Source organism: Pan paniscus, chromosome 21 (assembly GCF_029289425.2).
Source record: "Pan paniscus chromosome 21, NHGRI_mPanPan1-v2.0_pri, whole genome shotgun sequence".
In the NCBI taxonomy this organism is placed as follows: Eukaryota; Metazoa; Chordata; class Mammalia; order Primates; family Hominidae; genus Pan; species Pan paniscus.
The window spans coordinates 69,751,874-69,776,630 of NC_073270.2; the positions used below are offsets into that span (position 1 = coordinate 69,751,874).

A 24,757-nucleotide genomic window follows, 5' to 3' on the forward strand; every position below is an offset into this window, starting at 1 on the left:
TTCATTTTTCTAAAGCTTTATTTATTTTATAAAATGCATAGAATAAATTATACTGTAACATTTTAAAAATTAACATCTTTGTATTCAGCAGTCCTGGGTCAGGAGGCAGGAGGAGGGTGGTGGGGACGGGATGGCTCACTGGGCGGCTAACCCGTGTAGGCCACTTCCTCCTCGTCACTGCCATCGGGGACCGCGTCTGTCCCAAAGTAGCGGTCGCCAAAGTTCCCTGGAAAAAGGGGGGGGTCCAGTGTGGTGGGGCCTCCCAGGGCCACCCACCCTGCCCTCATGCGCGGCTGAAGGGCCCGGGCAGCCTCACCAATGCCTGGGATGATGCGGAAAAGGTCATTGACCCGCTTGTCCACCGCCGTGGTGATGATTCTCACTCGCGGAAATGCATAGGCCACTGAGTGCACGCCCATCTCTGCCATGAGCAGCGACAGCAGAAAGATCTTGTCCTCAGGCACGTCGTGGTCCTACCGAGTGTATTGGGCAGTTAAATCCCACCTCTGCCTGAACCTGCCCCGCCTACCCAGGGCCCACTCACCAGGAGCACGCGCACTGCCATCATGGCCGCGGCGCCCGTGGACACGGTGCAGTCCATGAGGATCACGTGGTCATCGCTGATGTCCTTGGGCAGCCTCAGGTAGTGGAGCTGCGGGCAGCAGGGGTCAGGCTGCAGGTGGGGCTCCCTGCGTCCCCTTGCTGTGAGCTCCCTCTGCCCCCTACCCCCGGGCTCATCACCCCGGCTGCCCCCAGGCACCTCGGGCTCCCCGGTAAGCTGGTTGGTCTGGATGAGGATGGTGCCGATGCGCACGTCTTTGCACACAGCGCGCAGCGCGGGCTCCATGGTTTCACCGGCGCGCAGAATGGACACACCGGTGATCTGCGGGGAGGGGAGGCTAAGCGCCCACATCCCGCCCCAGCAGCCTGTCCCGCGCCCAGGTGTGCCCAGGCAGGTACCTGCTTCCCCGCATAGCACTTGCCCGCATAGTCCTGCCCCTGCGGGGTCTGCACGACGCAGTCCTGTGGGGTGCAGGGTGAGGACTCCGGTGAGCGCACGGAGCTCGCACCGGCTCCAGGACCCACCCTCCACCTCGCGGGCTACGGGCTACGAACCTGAAAGGGCAGGAAGGAGAGCGCGTGCTCGATGAGCAGCCGCATGAGTCTCTTGGAGTAGAAGATGAACTCGTCGCGACTGGTCTCCTTGTCCCTGTGGGGCCAACAGTTGAGCGGGAGCGCGCGCCCGGGGCCGCCCCGTCCCCAGGTGGGCCCTCACCTGATGATGGTGTGCATGCCCCGTACCTGCGGCGTGCTCTTCAGGACGCTCAGCGTCCGGGGCAGCGGGTGGCACTGGTGTGCCGAGGCCAGCGCAGCCCTGGGGACAAACCGATGGGGAACACTCAAGAAGGGGGTCTTTTCCCAGAGCCCTCCCTCCCCACAGGACGGCTGTGCGTCACTGTGAGGGGAACACACGGGCCAGGCACAGCACGAGGTGCAGAGCGGGCCTGACTTCTGCCTGGGGCTGAGCTGGGGGGAGACGTCGCCCTACCTGAGCTGTCAGGCAAAGGCGAAAGATGGCGGCGAACGACGGGGCAAGCTCACCATCAGGCAGAAAGCTAGGGGGGCAGGCTGTGAGGGCCCCTCCCAGTGCGGGACCCCTCCTGCGCTAAGAGGAGGCAGAAGTGGGCCGGGCACAGGGCGGGCTCACACGTGCTGATAGGTGTCATACCCCAGAATGGGTAGCTTGTCCCCAGCCTCTCCCCGGGGGAACTAAAGCTTTGTGGGGTCAGGCCCCGCCCTGGCTCCTCCCCGAGGTGGTGCGCGGCCCCTCTCAAGAGAGGGGGGTGGGGGGCAAAGCTGGCTCAGTGTCTCTTGGCTGCCCCGTCCCGCCCCGCTGCCCAAGCCTGGGGATGGCCGGGGCAGCAGCAGGTCTAGGAGCGGGCAGGAAAAGAGCGGGGCGGAGGCAAGAAAGAGGTGGGACCGGGAGGAGGCAAAGCCGGAAAGGGGCATGACAGGGGCAGGGAATGGGGCGGGGCAGGAAAGGGGGTGATGCGGGGGCAGGAAGAGGAAAGCGACAGGGCACAGAATTGGGTGTGGCAGGGGAAGGAAAGAGGCAGGGCACGGAATTGGGTGTGGCAGGGCAGAAAAGAGGCGTGGCAGCGGCAGGGAAAGAGGCGGGGCCAGGAATGGGGTGTGGCAGGGCAGAAAAGAGGCGTGGCAGCGGCAGGGAAAGAGGCGGGGCCGGGAATGGGGTGTGGCAGGGCAGAAAAGAGGCGTGGCAGCGGCAGGGAAAGAGGCGGGGCCGGGAATGGGGTGTGGCAGGGCAGAAAAGAGGCGTGGCAGCGGCAGGGAAAGAGGCGGGGCCGGGAATGGGGTGTGGCAGGGCAGAAAAGAGGCGTGGCAGCGGCAGGGAAAGAGGCGGGGCCGGGAATGGGGTGTGGCAGGGCAGAAAAGAGGCGTGGCAGCGGCAGGGAAAGAGGCGGGGCCGGGAATGGGGTGTGGCAGGGCAGAAAAGAGGCGTGGCAGCGGCAGGGAAAGAGGCGGGGCCGGGAATGGGGTGTGGCAGGGCAGAAAAGAGGCGTGGCAGCGGCAGGGAAAGAGGCGGGGCCGGGAATGGGGTGTGGCAGGGCAGAAAAGAGGCGTGGCAGCGGCAGGGAAAGAGGCGGGGCCGGGAATGGGGTGTGGCAGGGCAGAAAAGAGGCGTGGCAGCGGCAGGGAAAGAGGCGGGGCCGGGAATGGGGTGTGGCAGGGCAGAAAAGAGGCGTGGCAGCGGCAGGGAAAGAGGCGGGGCCGGGAATGGGGTGTGGCAGGGCAGAAAAGAGGCGGGGCAGCGGCAGGGAAAGAGGCGGGGCCGGGAATGGGGTGTGGCAGGGCAGAAAAGAGGCGTGGCAGCGGCAGGGAAAGGCGGGGCAGGAGCAGGAAAGAGGGCCTAGCGGGAGCAGCGGGGCAAGGGGCTACGGGAAGGCGGGTCACACAGCAGCACCACGGAGCACACTGCTCACATATCCCAACGTAGCTTCCTCTGCTTGCCAGGTGAAGAGCATGTTCAGGGAGGGAACAAGGCAGGAAACGGGGGTTTACAGAGAGAAGGAAGAGAACAAAGAGAAGGCTGCTTAGTTGGGGAGCAGGGCGTTCCCCGCAGGCCTGAGGAGGAGTGTGGGCGGCCAGGCCCCCAGCCCTGCCTGGCCCTCCCTCCTGCCCCCGACCAAGGCTTCCTGGGGCTGAAGGAAGTGAGTGCAGCCACAGGCCAACACTTCCTTGGCTGACCAGACGACGGAAAATGTGTCTGGCTGCGTTCAGGTGTTTTTCCAAGTTTGAAACCCTGGAAAGTTTTTCCTCTCAGAACAAAAGCTTCAGGAGGAACCTGATGGGACAAGACCTGCGGGTTCCCTGGCCGCAGAGAGGGCCAAGCGGAGACTCATGCAGGCACTGGAAGCTGGACGGCTGGCGGACGGGCCCTGGAGGCATTTCCAACATTTGGCAAACTCTTTGGAGGGCTCTGAATGTGAGGGCTCTCCCTCCAGGTGGCTCAGTCAGGAGCCTCCCAACCCACAGAAGGCAGGGAGAAGGGCAGGTCCCTCATGGCTAACCCCCCTGCACGCCTGCCCTTGGGGAGGGGCAGTGGGATGCGGCCCTGGCCCAGCCCAAGCTTCTTGCTGCAGTTGCCCAGTTCCTGCTGGCAGAGCTGTGCGGGCTGCGAGGACAGAGCTGGGGCAAGCAGGACCCGGGTGGGTGGGAGGACAGGCGCGAGGCCCTCCACCTGCAACCAGGGAAAGCTGACTGGTCCGTGAGGCTGGGCACAGGAGGTACAGCAGGCTCCCTGGCTGCTGGGACATGTCTGTAGTCACTGCCCCAGAGGCCTGGCAGTGCTGGCTCAGGAGGACAGCTGTGCTCTCTGGGGTCAAATCCCATAGACAGACTCAGGAGTCAGGGGAGCCTCCAGCAAAGTCTGGCCAGGACAGGGTCAGGACTCCGTGATGCTGGGCAAGCTACTTCACGTCTCTGTGCCTCAGTGTCCTCATCTGCCAGCAAGCGGAGGCAGAAGCAGGGCTGGGACCACTCCACACCACCCCTTCTGACTGGGGAAGAGCCAGCTGCCTGGCTTCACAGCCCAGACCCCAGAGCTCCTTGGAGGTGTTGGAAGTGCCTCCATCTGTGCAGACAGCTGTGCAAGTCTTACCTGACGCTGAGTTCACGCTGTGGCAGCAACACAGGAAGACACAAGGGAACGGTGGCGCGTCAGTGACCAGGGCAGGCGGCCAGGCCACCCCCACCCAGGAATGGACATGCTGCAGGCCCGCGGGGACACAGCCAGCCATGGGGGGTGGCAAGCTTCTAATGCCTGTAACCTGGGGACCACCTGGGCCAGACCTGCAGTTCTGTGTTAGGGCAATCAGAGCCAGGACCCTGGGCTCTGTTCTGCAGGTCTCAGGCCTTCAACATCCTGGTAGGCAGTGTGTTCAGAGCCAGTCAGGCTCCAAGGCCCAGCCATAGAATGCCTCAGGGAGCAGGGGACCTCTGGTGGGGGTGTTGCTCCTGGGGTGACCCCCTGAGAAACAGAGGAGCCTGGCCTGGCGTGGGACTCAGCAGTGAAACCCCACAATCCTGGGCCAGCAGGTCATGCCTGTCTTCCCAAAAGCTCAGGCTGGGTGTGCTGAGCGGGCCGCACCCTCGGCTGGGTCCTGAGCACCTGTACCCCCACCCCAGCTTCCTCAGGGAACCCAGGCCCTGCACAGCACAACGGGATGGGGTCTGGGCTGGACAATCTGACTGGCCAAGCAGGCTCAGGACACTCAGGGCTGGCACCTGGCAGGGGACAGTGAACGCAGGGGGATGAGGTGACCAGGCCACTGGGGGTGGTGGCAGCGGAGAAGTGGGTGGAGGGGCTGGGCTAGGCCGTGGGGATGTGGGACCCCGCTCACCTCCTCCAGCTGGCTGTGCACGTGCTGCACGATCAGGTCGATGGCCACCGTGTTGCCGCTCCCTGGGGCGGGATGGGGCGGGCGGGTGACCGGGGGCTGGGCCGTTGGCCTGCCCGACACCCACCCAACAGGCAGCCCAGCAGGCTCACCTCTGGGGACCACGATGTCTGCCAGGCGCATGGTGGGCTGGATGTACTGGTCGAAGGAGGGCTTGACAAACTTGTTGTACTGCTTGATGACACCCTCGATGTCCCGGCCGCGCTCACTGATGTCCCGGCGCAGCCGCCGTACCAGGCGGATGTCGGAGTCTGTGTCCACAAAGATCTTCATGTCCAGGAGCTGGTGGAGACAGCGGGCCAGTGAGTGGCCAGATGCCAGCAGCCGGCATGGAGACACTGGGACCAGCCCCTGCACTGAGGCCGCCTGGTCTGTGGGCCTGGCCAGAGCCACTTCCCCAGGGCACCCTGGCAGGTGGGGAGGAGTGGGGAGGTGGGGGTGTCTGCACCTGGTCCGTGGGCCTGGCCAGAGCCACTTCCCCAGGGCACCCTGGCAGGTGGGAAGGAGTGTGGAGGTGGGGGTGTCTGGGGATGCGGTGCTGCCCGTCAGGGGCTTAGGTGAAGAGGCATGGCATGGTGGCTAAGGAATCAGGCAGGAATGGGGCTGGGCGCATGTGATCTCCTTACTTTGCTTGGGGTAACTTGCACCAACACACTGGGGAACGGGGGACGTGGCGAGTTTAGGGTCTGTCCCCATGCTCAGCACACAGTAGTTGGCCCGTGAAGAGGCCTTGTGGAGGCTGGGGGCTGCTATGTGCCGGATGATGGAGTTCTCTGGGCCTGTACAAGGGGCAGGACCTGGGCCCTGAGATCAGGCCAACCTGAGTCACACTCAGCTGTGTCCTGAAGGCCCCCTTGAGCTACAGCAAAATCTCTCAAACACACCAGCCCTGGGTCCTCACCTGTCCGTCAGGACCACGGCAAGGGACGAGAACGCCAAGGACACTCCAGGTATGCGCACAGGCCTCAGCCGGTGGAGAGGAACCACTGCCTCAGGCAGCCACGCTCTGCCTTTTGGGGCCGGCAGATGGACCCAGCTGTGGCATGCCTGGGGTTGGGGTTGGGGTAGGGAGTGGCTGGCCTAGGCCTATAGAGTGTGGAGGCCTTGGGGACGGGGCAGGAAGACGCACACCTCATGGACAGGGTGGCCAGGGCTGAGATACCAGCGGGGTGGGTATTCCCGGCGGGTGCTCACCTCCAACAGTGTCTTGTCAGCAAAGGCCATGATGCCCTCAAAGATGATGACGTTTGCACCATACAGTGTTTTCTGTGAAGAAACCCAGGAGTTGCGGAGCCTGGCTCATGTGCCTGCAGCCCCCCGAGGCCCCCTCTGCAGGGCCCTGGCCTACCCTCCCCGAGGCCCCCTCTGCAGGGCCCTGGCCTACCCAGTCCTTCTTCCGGCTGTGCGTGGTGAAGTCATAAATGGGCACCTTGACACTCTTCCCCTGCTTCAGCTTCTTGAGGGTGGAAATGATGAGGTCGAAGTCAAAGGCATCTGGGTGGTCGAAGTTGAAGTTGTTGTGTGCGGCCTGTTCCTGCTGCTGCTCAGTCAGCACCTGGTGGGGGAGGCTGTGGAGCAGCTGTGGGCACAGCAGGGCCCTCACCCAGTGCCAGCAGACAGGGGCTCTAGGCCTCCCAGGAGCAGCCACGCTGGGGCTGAGACTGGGGACCTACTTTTGCAGGGGGTCCAGGGTCAGGGAGAGGACAAAGGGGTCCTCGGGGGAGCTGGGCGGGGGCCCACCTTGTAGAAGGAGTCCATGGACAGCAAGACCACCCAGGGCACATCCAGGGCCTCGATGATCATTCTGGCCACAGTGGTCTTCCCAGAGGCACTGCCGCCTCCCAAGCCTGCCGGCGGGAGTGGAGACCCTCTATGAGGAACAGGCAGGCTGCCGGCACAGATAGGTCCCGGAGGTGCCCATCCTGCTGCCACTGCCTGCGGTTGCCCGGCTTCCTTCTCCTGCTCCACAGGCACTGGAGGGGAGCCGGAGGCAGGCGTCTGGCAGCAGGTCCCACCCCCCCGCTGCTCTCACCGATGGCGAAGGCCTCTTTGGATTGCGTGCCGTGCTCATTGTACCAGGGCGGCCGCCCCGCGGTGTAGATGGTACGCTTGCTTGTGCGCAGCAGGGGAGGCTCTGACTTGCACTGGCTGGTGGTCCGCTTCCGGGGAGAGCGCCCGGTGCCCACAGGTGGCAGGAGCCTGTCCAGGGACTCTGCATTGCTGCTGCAGAGAGGGATGTACTCGGATATGGCCCAGAGCTGCCCACCTCCCAGGTACCTGCTGGCATGGCCGGCCCACAGGGCATCCCCCCCACCCCCTCAACAGGCATGGCTGAGGCGGGCAGGCTCATTGGGGGTACATAAGAACTCTGCCTGGGCTGGGCGTGGTGGCTCATGCCTGTAATCCCAGCACTTTGGGAGGCCGAGGCAGGTGGATCATTTGAGGTCAGGAGTTTGAGACCAGCCTGGCCAACATGGTGAAGCCCCGTCTCTACTAAAAATTAAAAAAAAAAAATTACCTGGGTGCGGTGGTGGGTGCCTGTAATCCCAGCTACTAGGGAGGCTGAGGCAGGAGAATGGCTTGAACCCGGGAGGTGGAGATTGCAATGAGCTATCGTGCCACTGCACTCCAGTCTGGGTGACAGAGTGAGACTTCACCTCAAAAAAAAAAAAAAACCCTGCCTCCTGCCTGCAGCTGGGCCACAGGACACACAGACCCAAGTGCTCAGCCTGGCACAGGGCCTCAGATCATCACTGTCCACACAGCAAGGACAGAGGAACAGCAAACAAGGACAAGGGAAGGAGGAGAGATGCTATCTTGGGGCCATGCTCATCCTGCTGTGTGGATGGGCACTGGCTGGGCCAGGCTCTGTCCCCTAGGGGACTCAAGGTGGGCCTGTGAAAGGCAGGTGAGACCCCAAAGTGGACCATGTTCCCTTGCAACCCGGCACACTCTCTGGGCAGCCAAATCGCTGCCATGCTGAAAGGCTGGGTGCCCAAGGAGACGTGAGGGCAGCGTGTGGGTGGAGGCGAGACCAGACCAGGTTGTGCGCACACACCAAGGGTGAGGTCCCCAGACAGGACCAGGCTGAAGGGCTCAGGGAGAGAGGCAGAGGGCTCAGCCAGGACCTGATTCTCCTGCAGTGACAGCAGGCCCAGCACAGTGCCTCGGCCTGGCCTCTCTGGCTGTCAGAGTGCCGGATGGGGGACCCTGCGCTGGGAGCCTTATTGGAACCCCATTCATTCTTGCTGTGGCCCCTCCTGGGTCCCCAAGACAGAAACCTCCAACATCTGGCAAACACCAGAGAGGAAAGTGCTGCCACCTATCTGGGCTGCCGTGAGCCTGCCCAGGATAAGGGGGAGCCCCTAAAGTCTGCAACGGGGAAATCAACGGGAGGAAGACACAGGCCTAGGCTGTGTGGCATCTACATGCACTGCACATGCCGGACCGGCACTCAGGTGCCTGCCAACTTCTCCGTCAGTTTACAATCTCAAGTGGGCAGGGGGCCGTGACTGGCCATGGAGCCCTGGGAGGGGCAGCCTCTGGGGAGGCTCAATGTGGCCGAGTGCCCTGTTGGGGGGTTGGGGGGGCATCAACGTGGCGCCTGCTCAGTCTGTTCTGAGAGGCTCAGATGCAGAGTCTGGTGTGAAGATGCCATGAGACAAGACACAGGTCCGGCAGAAGGCACTTCTGGCCACTGCCCAGGAGAGACCGAGCTGGCTGTGGTGGCCTCAGCACCATGTTTCAGGTCTCCCTGGGAAGCTCTCAGGGGTCAGCACCTTGGCCCTGCAGGTCATGGCCCACTCACATGGGGAGCAACTCAGAACCACAGCCACTGTCTGTGCAGGGCAGAGCCCCCGGGGGCAAGAGGGAAAGCTCCACAAACGGCAGGACCGCCTGTTTGTAGCTTCCTGCAGCGGCACAGTCTGTCCACCGCGCTCCGGAGTTCCACAGGAAATGGAACACTACACAGATGCCAGTTACGCCCAAAAACGACACAGAACACAGGTGCGGACAGGGAACGGCATCCTCAGAGCATGGTCAGGGGAGAAAAGCAAGCTGGAAGGAGGGATGATTCCATCTGTATAAAATTCAGGAAACGAAGGACGCTCAGCGGCATGCGCCTGGGTGTGAGAAGGAGGGAGGGGCGTGTGTGAGAGGGAGGGGGCGTGTGTGAGGGGAGGGGCGTGTGTGAGAGGGAGGGGGCGTGTGTGAGAGGGAGGGGCGTGTGTGAGAGGGAGGGGGCGTGTGTGAGAGGGAGGGGCGTGTGTGAGAGGGAGGGGCGTGTGTGAGAGGGAGGGAGCGTGTGTGAGAGGGAGGGGGCGTGTGTGAGAGGGAGGGGGTGTGTGTGAGAGGGAGGGGGTGTGTGTGAGAGGGAGGGGGCGTGTGTGAGAGGGAGGGGGCGTGTGTGAGAGGGAGGGGCGTGTGTGAGAGGGAGGGGCGTGTGTGAGAGGGAGGGAGCGTGTGTGAGAGGGAGGGGCGTGTGTGAGAGGGAGGGAGCGTGTGTGAGAGGGAGGGGGCGTGTGTGAGAGGGAGGGGGTGTGTGTGAGAGGGAGGGGGCGTGTGTGAGAGGGAGGGGGCGTGTGTGAGAGGGAGGGGGCGTGTGTGAGAGGGAGGGGCGTGTGTGAGAGGGAGGGGCGTGTGTGAGAGGGAGGGGCGTGTGTGAGAGGGAGGGGGCGTGTGTGAGAGGGAGGGGGCGTGAGAGGGAGGGGCGTGTGTGAGAGGGAGGGAGCGTGTGTGAGAGGGAGGGGGCGTGTGTGAGAGGGAGGGGGCGTGTGTGAGAGGGAGGGGCGTGTGTGAGAGGGAGGGAGCGTGTGTGAGAGGGAGGGGGCGTGTGTGAGAGGGAGGGGGTGTGTGTGAGAGGGAGGGGGTGTGTGTGAGAGGGAGGGGCGTGTGTGAGAGGGAGGGGGCGTGTGTGAGAGGGAGGGGGCGTGTGTGAGAGGGAGGGGGCGTGTGTGAGGGGAGGGGCGTGTGTGAGGGGAGGGGCGTGTGTGAGAGGGAGGGGTGTGTGTGAGGGAGGGGGCGTGTGTGAGAGGGAGGGGGCGTGTGTGAGAGGGAGGGGCGTGTGTGAGAGGGAGGGAGCGTGTGTGAGAGGGAGGGGGCGTGTGTGAGAGGGAGGGGCGTGTGTGAGAGGGAGGGGGCGTGTGTGAGAGGGAGGGGGTGTGTGTGAGAGGGAGGGGGCGTGTGTGAGGGAGGGGGCGTGTGTGAGGGAGGGGCGTGTGTGAGAGGGAGGGAGCGTGTGTGAGAGGGAGGGGGCGTGTGTGAGAGGGAGGGGGCGTGTGTGAGAGGGAGGGGGCGTGTGTGAGAGGGAGGGGCGTGTGTGAGAGGGAGGGGGCGTGTGTGAGAGGGAGGGGGCGTGTATGAGAGGGAGGGGCGTGTGTGAGAGGGAGGGGCGTGTGTGAGAGGGAGGGGCGTGTGTGAGGGAGGGGCGTGTGTGAGGGAGGGGGCGTGTGTGAGAGGGAGGGGGCGTGTGTGAGGGAGGGGCGTGTGTGAGGGAGGGGCGTGTGTGAGAGGGAGGGAGCGTGTGTGAGAGGGAGGGGGCGTGTGTGAGAGGGAGGGGGCGTGTGTGAGAGGGAGGGGCGTGTGTGAGAGGGAGGGGGCGTGTGTGAGAGGGAGGGGGCGTGTGTGAGAGGGAGGGGGCGTGTGTGAGGGAGGGGCGTGTGTGAGGGAGGGGCGTGTGTGAGAGGGAGGGAGCGTGTGTGAGAGGGAGGGGGCGTGTGTGAGAGGGAGGGGGCGTGTGTGAGAGGGAGGGGGCGTGTATGAGAGGGAGGGGGCGTGTGTGAGAGGGAGGGGGCGTGTGTGAGAGGGAGGGGGCGTGTGTGAGAGGGAGGGGGCGTGTATGAGAGGGAGGGGCGTGTGTGAGAGGGAGGGGCGTGTGTGAGAGGGAGGGGCGTGTGTGAGGGAGGGGGCGTGTGTGAGAGGGAGGGGGCGTGTGTGAGGGAGGGGCGTGTGTGAGGGAGGGGCGTGTGTGAGAGGGAGGGAGCGTGTGTGAGAGGGAGGGGGCGTGTGTGAGAGGGAGGGGGCGTGTGTGAGAGGGAGGGGGCGTGTATGAGAGGGAGGGGCGTGTGTGAGAGGGAGGGGCGTGTGTGAGAGGGAGGGGCGTGTGTGAGGGAGGGGGCGTGTGTGAGAGGGAGGGGGCGTGTGTGAGGGAGGGGCGTGTGAGAGGGAGGGGCGTGTGTGTGAGAGGGAGGGGCGTGTGTGAGAGGGAGGGGGCGTGTGTGAGAGGGAGGGGGCGTGTGTGAGGGAGGGGTGTGTGTGAGGGGAGGGGCGTGTGAGAGGGAGGGGGCGTGTGTGAGAGGGAGGGGCGTGTGTGAGAGGGAGGGGGCTTGTGTGAGAGGGAGGGGCGTGTGTGAGAGGGAGGGGCGTGTGTGAGAGGGAGGGGGCGTGTGTGAGAGGGAGGGGCGTGTGTGAGGGGAGGGGCGTGTGAGAGGGAGGGGGCGTGTGTGAGAGGGAGGGGCGTGTGTGAGAGGGAGGGGGCGTGTGTGAGAGGGAGGGGGCGTGTGTGAGGGAGGGGTGTGTGTGAGGGGAGGGGCGTGTGAGAGGGAGGGGGCGTGTGTGAGAGGGAGGGGCGTGTGTGAGAGGGAGGGGGCTTGTGTGAGAGGGAGGGGCGTGTGTGAGAGGGAGGGGCGTGTGTGAGAGGGAGGGGGCGTGTGTGAGAGGGAGGGGCGTGTGTGAGGGGAGGGGCGTGTGAGAGGGAGGGAGCGTGTGTGAGAGGGAGGGGGCGTGTGTGAGGGGAGGGGCGTGTGTGAGAGGGAGGGGGCGTGTGTGAGGGAGGGGGCGTGTGTGAGGGAGGGGCGTGTGTGAGAGGGAGGGAGCGTGTGTGAGAGGGAGGGGGCGTGTGTGAGAGGGAGGGGGCGTGTGTGAGAGGGAGGGGGCGTGTGTGAGAGGGAGGGGCGTGTGTGAGAGGGAGGGGGCGTGTGTGAGAGGGAGGGGGCGTGTATGAGAGGGAGGGGCGTGTGTGAGAGGGAGGGGCGTGTGTGAGAGGGAGGGGCGTGTGTGAGGGAGGGGCGTGTGTGAGAGGGAGGGGCGTGTGTGAGGGGAGGGGCGTGTGTGAGAGGGAGGGGCGTGTGTGAGGGGAGGGGCGTGTGAGAGGGAGGGGGCGTGTGTGAGAGGGAGGGGCCGTGTGAGGGGAGGGGCGTGTGTGAGAGGGAGGGGGCGTGTGTGAGAGGGAGGGGGCGTGTGTGAGAGGGAGGGGCGTGTGTGAGGGGAGGGGCGTGTGTGAGAGGGAGGGGCGTGTGTGAGGGGAGGGGCGTGTGAGAGGGAGGGGGCGTGTGTGAGAGGGAGGGGCGTGTGTGAGAGGGAGGGGGCGTGTGTGAGAGGGAGGGGGCGTGTGTGAGGGAGGGGCGTGTGTGTGAGGGAGGGGCGTGTGTGTGAGAGGGAGGGGCGTGTGTGAGAGGGAGGGGCGTGTGTGAGAGGGAGGGGGCGTGTGTGAGAGGGAGGGGCGTGTGTGAGGGGAGGGGCGTGTGAGAGGGAGGGGGCGTGTGTGAGAGGGAGGGGCGTGTGTGAGAGGGAGGGGGCTTGTGTGAGAGGGAGGGGCGTGTGTGAGAGGGAGGGGCGTGTGTGAGAGGGAGGGGGCGTGTGTGAGAGGGAGGGGCGTGTGTGAGGGGAGGGGCGTGTGAGAGGGAGGGGGCGTGTGTGAGAGGGAGGGGCGTGTGTGAGAGGGAGGGGGCGTGTGTGAGAGGGAGGGGCCGTGTGAGGGGAAGGGGCGTGTGTGTGAGAGGGAGGGGTGTGTGTGAGAGGGAGGGGGCGTGAGAGGGAGGGGCGTGTGTGAGAGGGAGGGGCGTGTGTGAGAGGGAGGGGCGTGTGTGAGGGGAGGGGCGTGTGTGAGAGGGAGGGGGCGTGTGTGAGAGGGAGGGGCGTGTGTGAGAGGGAGGGGGCGTGTGTGAGAGGGAGGGGGCGTGTATGAGAGGGAGGGGCGTGTGTGAGAGGGAGGGGCGTGTGTGAGAGGGAGGGGCGTGTGTGAGGGAGGGGCGTGTGTGAGAGGGAGGGGCGTGTGTGAGGGGAGGGGCGTGTGTGAGAGGGAGGGGCGTGTGTGAGGGGAGGGGCGTGTGAGAGGGAGGGGGCGTGTGTGAGAGGGAGGGGCCGTGTGAGGGGAGGGGCGTGTGTGAGAGGGAGGGGGCGTGTGTGAGAGGGAGGGGGCGTGTGTGAGAGGGAGGGGCGTGTGTGAGGGGAGGGGCGTGTGTGAGAGGGAGGGGCGTGTGTGAGGGGAGGGGCGTGTGAGAGGGAGGGGGCGTGTGTGAGAGGGAGGGGCGTGTGTGAGAGGGAGGGGGCGTGTGTGAGAGGGAGGGGGCGTGTGTGAGGGAGGGGCGTGTGTGTGAGGGAGGGGCGTGTGTGTGAGAGGGAGGGGCGTGTGTGAGAGGGAGGGGCGTGTGTGAGAGGGAGGGGGCGTGTGTGAGAGGGAGGGGCGTGTGTGAGGGGAGGGGCGTGTGAGAGGGAGGGGGCGTGTGTGAGAGGGAGGGGCGTGTGTGAGAGGGAGGGGGCTTGTGTGAGAGGGAGGGGCGTGTGTGAGAGGGAGGGGCGTGTGTGAGAGGGAGGGGGCGTGTGTGAGAGGGAGGGGCGTGTGTGAGGGGAGGGGCGTGTGAGAGGGAGGGGGCGTGTGTGAGAGGGAGGGGCGTGTGTGAGAGGGAGGGGGCGTGTGTGAGAGGGAGGGGCCGTGTGAGGGGAGGGGCGTGTGTGAGAGGGAGGGGGCGTGTGTGAGAGGGAGGGGCGTGTGTGAGGGGAGGGGCGTGTGTGAGAGGGAGGGGGCGTGTGTGAGAGGGAGGGGCGTGTGTGAGGGGAGGGGCGTGTGTGAGAGGGAAGGGGCGTGTGTGAGAGGAAGGGGCGTGTGTGTGAGAGGGAGGGGTGTGTGTGAGAGGGAGGGGGCGTGAGAGGGAGGGGCGTGTGTGAGGGAGGGGCGTGTGTGAGAGGGAGGGGCGTGAGAGGGAGGGGCGTGCGTGAGGCGAGGGGCATGTGTGAGAGGGAGGGGGCGTGTGTGAGAGGGAGGGGCTTGTGTGAGAGGGAGGGGCGTGTGTGAGAGGGAGGGGCGTGTGAGAGGGAGGGGGCGTGTGTGAGAGGGAGGGGGCGTGTGTGAGGGAGGGGCATGTGTGAGAGGGAGGGGGCGTGTGTGAGAGGGAGGGGCTTGTGTGAGAGGGAGGGGCGTGTGTGAGAGGGAGGGGCGTGTGTGTGAGAGGGAGGGGTGTGTGTGAGAGGGAGGGGCGTGTGTGAGAGGGAGGGGGCGTGTGTGAGAGGGAGGGGCGTGTGTGAGGGGAGGGGCGTGTGTGAGAGGGAGGGGGCGTGTGTGAGGGGAGGGGCGTGTGTGAGAGGGAAGGGGCGTGTGTGAGAGGAAGGGGCGTGTGTGTGAGAGGGAGGGGTGTGTGTGAGAGGGAGGGGGCGTGAGAGGGAGGGGCGTGTGTGAGAGGGAGGGGCGTGTGTGAGAGGGAGGGGCGTGTGTGAGGGGAGGGGCGTGTGTGAGAGGGAGGGGGCGTGTGTGAGAGGGAGGGGCGTGTGTGTGAGAGGGAGGGGTGTGTGTGAGAGGGAGGGGCGTGTGTGAGAGGGAGGGGGCGTGTGTGAGAGGGAGGGGCGTGTGTGAGGGGAGGGGCGTGTGTGAGAGGGAGGGGGCGTGTGTGAGAGGGAGGGGCGTGTGTGAGGGGAGGGGCGTGTGTGAGAGGGAAGGGGCGTGTGTGAGAGGGAAGGGGCGTGTGTGTGAGAGGGAGGGGTGTGTGTGAGAGGGAGGGGGCGTGAGAGGGAGGGGCGTGTGTGAGAGGGAGGGGCGTGTGTGAGAGGGAGGGGCGTGTGTGAGGGGAGGGGCGTGTGTGAGAGGGAGGGGGCGTGTGTGAGAGGGAGGGGCGTGTGTGAGGGGAGGGGCGTGTGTGAGAGGGAAGGGGCGTGTGTGAGAGGAAGGGGCGTGTGTGTGAGAGGGAGGGGTGTGTGTGAGAGGGAGGGGGCGTGAGAGGGAGGGGCGTGTGTGAGAGGGAGGGGCTTGTGTGAGAGGGAGGGGCGTGTGTGAGAGGGAGGGGCGTGTGTGTGAGAGGGAGGGGGCGTGTGTGAGAGGGAGGGGGCGTGTGTGAGGGAGGGGCATGTGTGAGAGGGAGGGGGCGTGTGTGAGAGGGAGGGGCTTGTGTGAGAGGGAGGGGCGTGTGTGAGAGGGAGGGGCGTGTGTGTGAGAGGGAGGGGTGTGTGTGAGAGGGAGGGGCGTGTGTGAGAGGGAGGGGGCGTGTGTGAGAGGGAGGGGCGTGTGTGAGGGGAGGGGCGTGTGTGAGAGGGAGGGGCGTGTGTGAGAGGGAGGGGCTTGTGTGAGAGGGAGGGGCGTGTGTGAGAGGGAGGGGCGTGTGTGAGAGGGAGGGGCGTGTGTGAGAGGGAGGGGGCGTGTGTGAGAGGGAGGGGGCGTGTGTGAGGGAGGGGCATGTGTGAGAGGGAGGGGGCGTGTGTGAGAGGGAGGGGCGTGTGTGTGAGAGGGAGGGGGCGTGTGTGAGAGGGAGGGGGCGTGTGTGAGGGAGGGGCATGTGTGAGAGGGAGGGGGCGTGTGTGAGAGGGAGGGGCGTGTGTGAGAGGGAGGGGCGTGTGTGTGAGAGGGAGGGGCGTGTGTGAGAGGGAGGGGCGTGTGTGAGAGGGAGGGGGCGTGTGTGAGAGGGAGGGGCGTGTGTGAGGGGAGGGGCGTGTGTGAGGGGAGGGGCGTGTGTGAGAGGGAGGGGGCGTGTGTGAGAGGGAGGGGCGTGTGTGAGAGGGAAGGGGCGTGTGTGAGAGGAAGGGGCGTGTGTGTGAGAGGGAGGGGTGTGTGTGAGAGGGAGGGGGCGTGAGAGGGAGGGGCGTGTGTGAGAGGGAGGGGCGTGTGTGAGAGGGAGGGGCGTGTGTGAGGGGAGGGGCGTGTGTGAGAGGGAGGGGGCGTGTGTGAGAGGGAGGGGCGTGTGTGTGAGAGGGAGGGGCGTGTGTGAGAGGGAGGGGGCGTGTGTGAGAGGGAGGGGCGTGTGTGAGGGGAGGGGCGTGTGTGAGAGGGAGGGGGCGTGTGTGAGAGGGAGGGGCGTGTGTGAGGGGAGGGGCGTGTGTGAGAGGGAAGGGGCGTGTGTGAGAGGAAGGGGCGTGTGTGTGAGAGGGAGGGGTGTGTGTGAGAGGGAGGGGGCGTGAGAGGGAGGGGCGTGTGTGAGAGGGAGGGGCGTGTGTGAGAGGGAGGGGCGTGTGTGAGGGGAGGGGCGTGTGTGAGAGGGAGGGGGCGTGTGTGAGAGGGAGGGGCGTGTGTGAGGGGAGGGGCGTGTGTGAGAGGGAAGGGGCGTGTGTGAGAGGAAGGGGCGTGTGTGTGAGAGGGAGGGGTGTGTGTGAGAGGGAGGGGGCGTGAGAGGGAGGGGCGTGTGTGAGAGGGAGGGGCGTGTGTGAGAGGGAGGGGCGTGAGAGGGAGGGGCGTGCGTGAGGCGAGGGGCATGTGTGAGAGGGAGGGGGCGTGTGTGAGAGGGAGGGGCTTGTGTGAGAGGGAGGGGCGTGTGTGAGATGGAGGGGCGTGTGTGTGAGAGGGAGGGGGCGTGTGTGAGAGGGAGGGGCTTGTGTGAGAGGGAGGGGCGTGTGTGAGAGGGAGGGGCGTGTGTGAGAGGGAGGGGCGTGAGAGGGAGGGGCGTGCGTGAGGCGAGGGGCATGTGTGAGAGGGAGGGGGCGTGTGTGAGAGGGAGGGGCTTGTGTGAGAGGGAGGGGCGTGTGTGTGAGAGGGAGGGGGCGTGTGTGAGAGGGAGGGGGCGTGTGTGAGGGAGGGGCATGTGTGTGAGGGAGGGGGCGTGTGTGAGAGGGAGGGGCTTGTGTGAGAGGGAGGGGCGTGTGTGTGAGAGGGAGGGGGCGTGTGTGAGAGGGAGGGGGCGTGTGTGAGGGAGGGGCATGTGTGTGAGGGAGGGGCATGTGTGAGAGGGAGGGGCGTGTGTGAGAGGGAGGGGCTTGTGTGAGAGGGAGGGGCGTGTGTGAGAGGGAAGGGCGTGTGTGAGAGGGAGGGGCGTGTGTGTGAGAGGGAGGGGGCGTGTGTGAGAGGGAGGGGGCGTGTGTGAGGGAGGGGCGTGTGTGAGAGGGAAGGGCGTGTGTGAGAGGGAGGGGCGTGTGTGTGAGAGGGAAGCATGTGCACACACCACACCTAACCATGATCACTCTCTGGCCACCAAGATTTGGAACAGCAACTTCTGTCACATTTGAATGTTTTTAAAGCAGGTGCCACTTTGTTGCCATAAACCAAACCGTAGTCTGTCTTTGAAGCTGGCATCTCCAGCGTGGGAACACTGATATTCCCAGCTGCGCACTCCTCCCCGTGCAGCCGTGACACCCACAGCCAGGAGGACAGTGTCCGTGTGCACACACGGGGCAGTGGAAGGAGGGAGCCCAGCCCGACACGTGACAGCTCTCCTGGGCCCAGAGAACAGTGTGGCAGCATTTAAAGCAGCAAAGAGACCCGCTGTCTGCACCTGACGGGGAAAACACGCTGTGCCTCTCCTCAGAGACAGACAGGTCTGCCTGTTTCCATGCCACCGTCAGGGGCGTGAGCACGGGGAATAATCAGCCAGGCAGCCTCACTCAGCCTCACCTCGGCTCTGGAGATCGTTCTGGAGCTGAGTGGTGATGTCAGCAGCAGGGCTGAGCACAAACAACAAGGCCAGGCGCCAAGACGACCAGGCGGGGGGGGCCCGGGGGACAGCACCACTGCACGGTGCCCTGAAGGGGGAGCAGGTGCCACGGCACTTCCCCGAGACCGCATGCGGGGGCTGCGGCTGGAATGGGACCTGCACCCCACTCAGGTCTGCCTGAAGGGCTGTCAGTCAAGAAGGAAGACGGGACCCAGCAAACAAGCCACGACCTCCCAGCGGCCCTGGACACACATGACCAATGCACCAGCAGTAAACAAAAGGGCCTGCAAGGGTCACCCCCGGGGCCACCCCTCCCAGCAGGTGGTGATGGATGGCCCGCAGCTGTGCACAGTGGGGCAGTCCTGCTTAGGGTCAGCAGCAGGTTCCCAGCAGACAGAAACGCTCTGGTGGCCCTGGAGGCCGTGGTGGGCAGGGAACAAATCCAGGCGGCCCCTCCCCTCTATGCCTAACCCCAGCATCTGCAGGGAATCACCCACTGTCTTCAACCTCAGGGAGGAAGCCCCGACACAATCTGACTTGCAAAGAGGCTCCCCAGCGAAGCTCCCAGCACCGCCCTTGCGGCTGCCTGCACTTCCGCCATGCACCCTGGATTCCGAGGGTGAGCCCGCTAATGCACAAAGCTGTGACTAACTTGAGGGATAGACACCAGACGGCAGAGGCCGGGCTGGCACCATGCCTGCTCCCCATTGGTAGTCTCCTGGTGCTCAGTCCTCTCCAGCAGGAGCCTTCCAACCCCGCATTTGTGACTCTTCCTCATCCTACTGAAGTAACAACCCCGTCACCGCAGATCCCTCCTGAGGCACACGCTGCTGACAGCCAGGCGCTGGCCCTTCTGCTGGGAGCGGTGCCCATGCAGCGGAACGGTCACAAGCAGGCCAGGACGATCTGCCAGAAGCCCGCCTCACCGCAGGCCTGTGACGGCGTCAGGCTGAGTCTGCACCGAGCCCAGCCCCACTACCTTCTCCAAAGCTGGTCTGTCTCAGAGCCAAGGACAAAGCCTCACCCCACGGTTCACAAGCAGCACCCCTTGACAGGAAAGTTGGCCGGGTGTGGTGGCTCATGCCTTGAACAGCCCTTTGGAGGCTGCAGTGGGAGGACTGCTTGAGGTCAGCAGTTCATGACCAGCCTGGGCAACATGGTGAGACGGTCTCCACACAAAAAACTTTAGAATATTAAAAATAAATAAAAACAGAAGAGAAAGTTGCACAGCAAACCTCACTTCCTGTGCACAGATGGACAGGAGTGCTTCTGGCCACAACAACAAAAGGTTAATTCCAACCCGGAGGGTTCCAAGCCGTAACCAACACGAGAGAGACGCGCCCAGACCAACAGCCTCAAGCAAAATGGCACCTTCGACCCTGGGCTCTGCCCGATGCCCGAGAGCACCTGCCAGCCTGTTTGATTCCTGATATCCACAGACATGCACCAAACACAGGTCCGAGTGGCCAGGACCACAGCACAAGTGGGCACCCCTCACGGCAGAGACCTCCAGCCAAGACTCACCTGCCTTCTGCTCCAAGGGCCCGGCACCCTGAGATCCTGATGCCAGGGTAAGCTGGGGGGCTGCTCATGGTCGAGGACACGGGTGGGTGCTCCTGAACAACAGAGTGGCCCCAGGGGTGGATGCGTGGGGGCTCAGGCGCAGGCAGCCGTGGGGGACATCACCACCTCAGACCCACAGCAGTCCCCTAGGGCAGCTCAGGAGCTCCGGCCACCTGAACTGGCCCTTCCATGGGCAGGACCACTCCTGTGGGCAGCACAGTGGGTGCAGAGCCGGGGGGCTGGGGGTAAGACCCTTGGCTGGCAGAAGCTGCCTGCCAAATGTCAGCAGAGGCACAGCAGCTAGGAGGCCCTTGGAGCCCCCAACCGTACTGAGGGAACAGCACTCACTGCCGTCCTCAGAGGCCAAGGCCACAGGCATAAGAGGATCACCCAGCTGGGGGCTTGTGTATGCCTGATATTAATAGCGCTGGCTTTGCCTGGTGTGGCCCTGACAATCCTCGGGCCAGCCCTCGGTGTGAACTGCCCCCTCCCGTGTGTGGGCTGGCAGATTCGGCCAGCCTAGGACCGCAGGCCTGCGAAGGACCACTGTGCGCTGTGTGCCTGCACCCCTCCTGGATCCCCTGGAAAAAGCTACAGTACCCCGGCCTGCCTGGGGCTACAGAGTGAACCCCCCGCAGCAGGCGCCTCTTGGCCAGGTGTCCTGAACGTCAGTGCTGAGCTGGGCACCCCATCCCTAGCCCCAGAGTGCTTCCGACAGGCATAAACAAATCTGAAACTCCACCCTCTGGCACCATCTGAAAATAACTGCCTTGCCCTACCCCCACTCACGGGGGATCCTGCAGGGACCTGCAGCCAGCCAGGGCTCACCACCCAGGGCTCAGCAGAGCACAGGGGACACAGCCACCTCCCCGCCCACAGAAACAGGGTTTCGGCCCCACCCTCCGCAGAGTCAGTCAAGGATGTGCACAGAGAAGTCCTGGCAGCCCTAAGCTCTCTCCCAGGGGCAGACAGGTCAGCCATGGGTGTCAGCTTCCTCCTACCAGGGGTTTCTCTTGGAGCTTCTAGTACTGAGGCAGGGGCTGCCAGAAGCTCAGGGAAAAGGGAAGACTCCACATGGAGGTCATACTCCTCAATAGTAGGCCACTCCTGGGAGCTGCCTCAGAGGCAGGACCGGCCCATCTGTCTGTGTCCACAGGTGCTTCCTCTCCTCATTCTGCTCCCAGGAGGCGGCTACATCCCTCACTTGGGAAGTGGGCAGGAGACAGCCCAGGGTCGGGGAGGCGGAGGCTGTCCTGAGCAGGGGCGCAGAGTCCGGGCTCCTGGGGGCCATGCCACTGGCTGGGCTGTCTGAACAGCAGAGTGGACTCAGACTGGTCTTGCCTGGCATGGGCATGCACCCTGGCTGCCCTAGCCGGCCAAGAGGCAAGGCTACAGGCCTGGGGAAGCCAGCACTGTGCTGGCCAGGCAAGGGACGCAGGAGCCCAGGCACGCAGCTGTGAATGGAACCACCAGGCCCCACCCTGGAATCACGTCGCCTCGCTGCAGGCCACGTGGTCCCCAACATGCCCCTCCACGGGGCTGCTCTCGGCCACAGCAGCCCAAGGCAGGAAGGGGCCACTCACGGTGGGGAGGGGTAGCCTGCCCTGGTCCTATTCACTGGTGTTCCTCCCAGGTTCTAACTTCCTGAGCTGGGCCGGTCCAGAGAACTCCCATTCCCACGCCGCCCACAGGTGCTGATGCTGCGCTGGGGTAAGCGCTGCCCAGAGCACCTTCTGCCTAAGGCTTCCTCCTTGCAGGTGGGGCTGTCTGAGGCCCGTGGTGCTGGAGGCTGCCTCAGTCACTTCAGGGTACCCCTTGCCCTTCTCTCACCTTCAGCCATCCTACTCTGGGCCACAGCACAGTCAAATGTGGCTCAGTCCCCTCCACGGAGCCACAGCTTGCCTCAGTTTCCTCCTCAAGGACTAACAGCAGGTGCATTACAGGTGGGTCAGCTCATAAAGTCCAAGGCAGACGCCTCATCGGTGATCAGGCCCCATAACTGATGTCATCGTCAAGAAATAGGCACAGGTGGCCGGGCGCGGTGGCTCACGCCTGTCATCCCAGCACTGTGGGAGGCCGAGGCGGGCGGATCACCCAAGGTCGGAGTTTGAGACCAGCCTCAACGTGGAGAAACCTTATCTCTACTAGAAATACAAAATTAGCTGGGCACGGTGGCACATGCCTGTAATCCCAGCACTTTGGGAGGCCAAGGCAGGTGGATCACCTGAGGTTGGGAGTTTTGAGACCAGCCTGACCAACATGGAGAAACCCTGTCTCTACTAAAAACACAAAATTAGCCGGGCGTAGTGGCACATGCCTGTAATCCCAGCTACTCGGGAGGCTGAGGCAGGAGAATTGCTTGAACCCAGGAGGCAGAGGTTGCTGTGAGCTGAGATTGCGCCACTGCAATCCAGCCTGGGCGACAAGAGCAAAACTCCATCTCAAAAAGAAAACAAAACAAAACAAAACAAAAGAAATACGCACAGGCAGCCAGGCGCAGTGGCTCACGCCTGTAATCCCAGCACTTTCGGAGGCTGAGCGGGCAGATCATCTGAGGTCAGGAGTTCAAGACCAGCCTGGCCAACATGGTGAAACCCCGTCTCTACTAAAAATACAAAAAATTAGCCGGGCGTGGTGGCGGGCGCCTGTAGTCCCAGCTACTCGGGAGGCTGAGGCAGGAGAATTGCTTGAACCCGGGAGGCGGAGGTTGCAGTGAGCCGAGATGGTGCCATTGCACTCCAGCCCAGGACTCTATCTCCAAAAAAAAAAAAGAAAGAAAGAAAGAAAAATAAGCACAGGCATGTGTGGAGACCTGGAGGCAGGGCTGCCCCTCACGAACCATCCACAATGCCAAGGAAACCAGAAGCAAACGTCCAGCAGCAGGGAGCGCAGGGCATGTGAAACCGACACTGAGGAAACAGCCACGGGAGAAAGCACACAGGGAGAAAGGAAGGCTCGGGCACTCCCTTGCTGTGGTTCAGGCCTGTTCTACCACCCCTGGGGTCACCATCGCCCACGGACCTTCCTGCTGGGTGCCTGTAGCACGGCACCTCCTGACAGGTCAGGTTTAAGGGAAGTTTGCTGGATAACTAAAATGAGGCTGGGGGGAGGAGGGAGCAGGGAGGAGCTAGCCCACAGGAGCCAATGCAGGCCTGACCCCACTGGTGCCGGACTGACTCAGGGAGAGTCATTAGGGCAGCTTTCTCAGGCCGGATGAGCACTGGGGGTTGGGGGCTTGCCCTGGCCCACCCCACCACTCAGGAAACCTTCCCTCAGCAGGACCTGCCCTGCACAGATCATGGGCAGCCTCCCTCTGCTCCCCACTTCCACAGCCCCAGACTCCATCTCAACCGCAGCCAGGAGTCACCGCTAACACCACAAAGGACCTGTTCCTGCACCAGCACGGGCCAGCTCTGGGGGCAGGTGCCCAGGACAGAGTCACGAGTGGCAAGCAGACAATAAACAACAGGCAAGATGGACAGACTGATTGCCGGGAGGATGTGGCAGGAGGAACTGGAACGGTGGTGGAGGAACCCCAGCCCTGGGGACAGACCTCCACCCGTGCACAGACCTCCAAGCTGGAGCCTGCTCTGGAACACTAAGGGCAGCAGCAGAGGTTGAAGAGGGGCAGACGCAGGAACGTTGGGGACACGCTCGGGGAACAGTGAGAAAAGCCCTAGGCTGGGGCAGAGGAAGTCCTCGATGGCACAAGCATCAGGACACAAAGTGCAAGAAATGTGCCTAAGACAAGAGGCAGTTCCAGGGCAGACCGGGGCCCCTGGAGAAGGGTGCTGCAATCTATCCTCACTGCCTGGAGCTTCCCTCCTGTCCCTTGGTAACCACACCAAAGAAAGATAACAACAGTCTCTGCCTCGTGGGACACAGCGAGGGCCACTGTGCCCAGCCCACCGTCTGTGCACAGGGCAGGCCCAGAGAGCTGCTGCCACCAACTTGTGTTGTCCAGGAGTGCCTTTCTCAAGAGCCCTCAGTGCTTATCTAGCATTGGCCTGCCCCACCTCGGGTTAAATCAAAACCTCTTTGGTGGCTGGGCGCGGTGGCTCACGCCTGTAATCGCAGGGAGGCCGAGGCGGGCAGATCACCTGAGGTCAGGAGTTGGAGACCAGCCTGGACAACATGACAAAATACCTCTCTACTAAAAATACAAAAAAAATTAGCCGGGTGTGGTGGCGCACACCTGAAATTCCAGCTACTCGGGAGGCTGAGGCAGGAGAATTGCTTGAACTGAGCTCGGGAAAGGGAGGTTGCAGTGAGCCGAGATCGAGCCACTGCACTCCAGCCTGGGCGACAGAGTAAGACTCCATCTCAAAACAAAAAAACAACGCCTCTTTGGAACCAGCAGAGGAACAGACTCAGGCCCTATTAGACTCCAGCCATGCAAAGTTCCTAGTCACTGCCCACTGGGAGGGTGTGGACCTGAAAGGACACAGGGCCAGGGGAAAGCTCTTTCTGCTCAGCAGCTCCTGGAGAAGAGCGACCCTGTGCCGGGACACCCTTCCCCCTGCGGCAGCCAGCGCAGCCCATCTCTGAGGGAGTCCTGGCTCACAGCGTTTCTGACAGGAGTCACAGCCTGAACCCAGGCAAGAGGCGCCTGAGTGGGAACAACCCCTTCCTGGGGACCCCGCGGGCTCCCCAAGGGACACTTCAGTCCCGGAAGGGAGGGGCAGCGCCCAGAGCGCCCTCTTGCAGCCCCGGGCACTGCGTGGCCACCGCCCCCTGACGGCCACGGCCCCAAAGGCGCCGCGCAGGGCCCGGCTCCCAGAGGGGCCACTCGGGGTGACGAACCGGGGTGGGGGCGGGTTCCTCCCGCTGCACCCCCACAACTTCCCCACTTCATGCTCTTGCAAAGCCCCCGCAGAGGCTCGAAGGTGCCACGCGCGTGCGAGGCAATCAGAAGGCACCGTGCGCCGCAGCACCTCCAAATCCCAAGCCCTGGTCTCGCGGGTCGGGCAGGGCCACACCCCGAGCCGACAACATAGACCAACTCGCACAGTCGAGCAGGCACACAGCCCGCCAGGCGCTCGAGGCTGAGGGCCCCACCCACTGGGGGCAGAGACCAAGGTCAACGCTGGGGGTGCGCACCCGGACTCCTTCCCCGAGCCCCGAGGAGCCTGCCGGCTTGGGCCAGGTCCGTCCTCCCGGCCGCTTCAAGCCCGCGGGGTTCCACCCGGCACGTGGGAGAACGGGGCGCCGCCGCCTGGCCTCCGGGAGTGGGGGACTTGGGCTCGCGGCGGGGACGGACCACCCGCCCAGCTCGGCCGGATCTGCAGCCCCTTCCCGTTCGCCAGTGGAGTGGAGGCGAGGCCCACGCCTACCGGTCCTCGCACGCGGTCTCGCTTTTCTCAGCCTGCCGGCCTGGTGTGTCTCGGGCCGTAGGTGGCGACGTGGGCGAAGGATCAGCGTCCGCGCGGGCCGGGGGCGCAGCCATGGCGCTCGGAGGCCTCTTTGCGGGCCTGGCCGGGCGGCTCGCATGGGCCGCCGGGAGCTGGCGGGTCCCTCTCTTGCCCACCGCGGACTACAAGCCCCACAAGGCCGCGCGTCGCGGACTACAAGCCCCACAAGGCCGCGCGGCGGGCATGCGGGACCCGTAGTTCGGCAGCCTCCGCCACGTGCCTGGAGGGCCCCGCCCCCTGT

The 24,757-nt window shown here is 64.5% G+C and overlaps 1 protein-coding gene across 17 annotated transcripts; it reads right to left on the reverse strand.

The window, feature by feature from the left end:
- On the reverse strand, nt 1-24,721 carry UCKL1 (uridine-cytidine kinase 1 like 1). Of its 17 annotated transcripts, none has more exons than XM_034952135.3 (15): nt 24,439-24,674; nt 7,012-7,202; nt 6,720-6,826; nt 6,364-6,558; nt 6,174-6,245; nt 5,072-5,261; nt 4,923-4,984; nt 3,003-3,022; nt 1,277-1,375; nt 1,117-1,210; nt 961-1,023; nt 761-883; nt 545-652; nt 317-473; nt 1-226 (listed from the first exon to the last, which is right to left on the reverse strand). In XM_034952135.3, exons 1-15 carry the CDS (start codon nt 24,549-24,551, stop codon nt 147-149), a joined length of 1,674 nt encoding a protein of 557 aa, XP_034808026.1. In that variant the 5' UTR covers nt 24,552-24,674; the 3' UTR covers nt 1-146. The 17 variants fall into 17 exon arrangements, with proteins under 17 accessions (XP_034808026.1, XP_008960547.1, XP_008960546.1 ...); XM_008962299.4 differs by having other exon boundaries at nt 6,364-6,534; nt 7,012-7,199; nt 24,439-24,669; XM_008962298.5 differs by having other exon boundaries at nt 6,364-6,534; nt 24,439-24,656.
- Nucleotides 24,722-24,757: the final 36 nt, after the last annotated feature.

What these genes read in the sequence shown, in the direction of transcription:
- UCKL1 (XM_063601160.1), bottom strand. Translation starts at nt 24,551, where the DNA reads ATGGCTGCGCCCCCGGCCCGCGCGGACGCTGATCCTTCGCCCACGTCG. An exon ending in GAGACCGCGTGCGAGGACCG is followed by an intron (nt 7,203 to 24,438) that starts GTAGGCGTGGGC and finishes CCCTCTCTGCAG; the next exon opens with CAGCAATGCAGAGTCCCTGG. An exon ending in AGACATCGTGGTCCCCAGAG is followed by an intron (nt 4,985 to 5,071) that starts GTGAGCCTGCTG and finishes ATCCCGCCCCAG; the next exon opens with GGAGCGGCAACACGGTGGCC.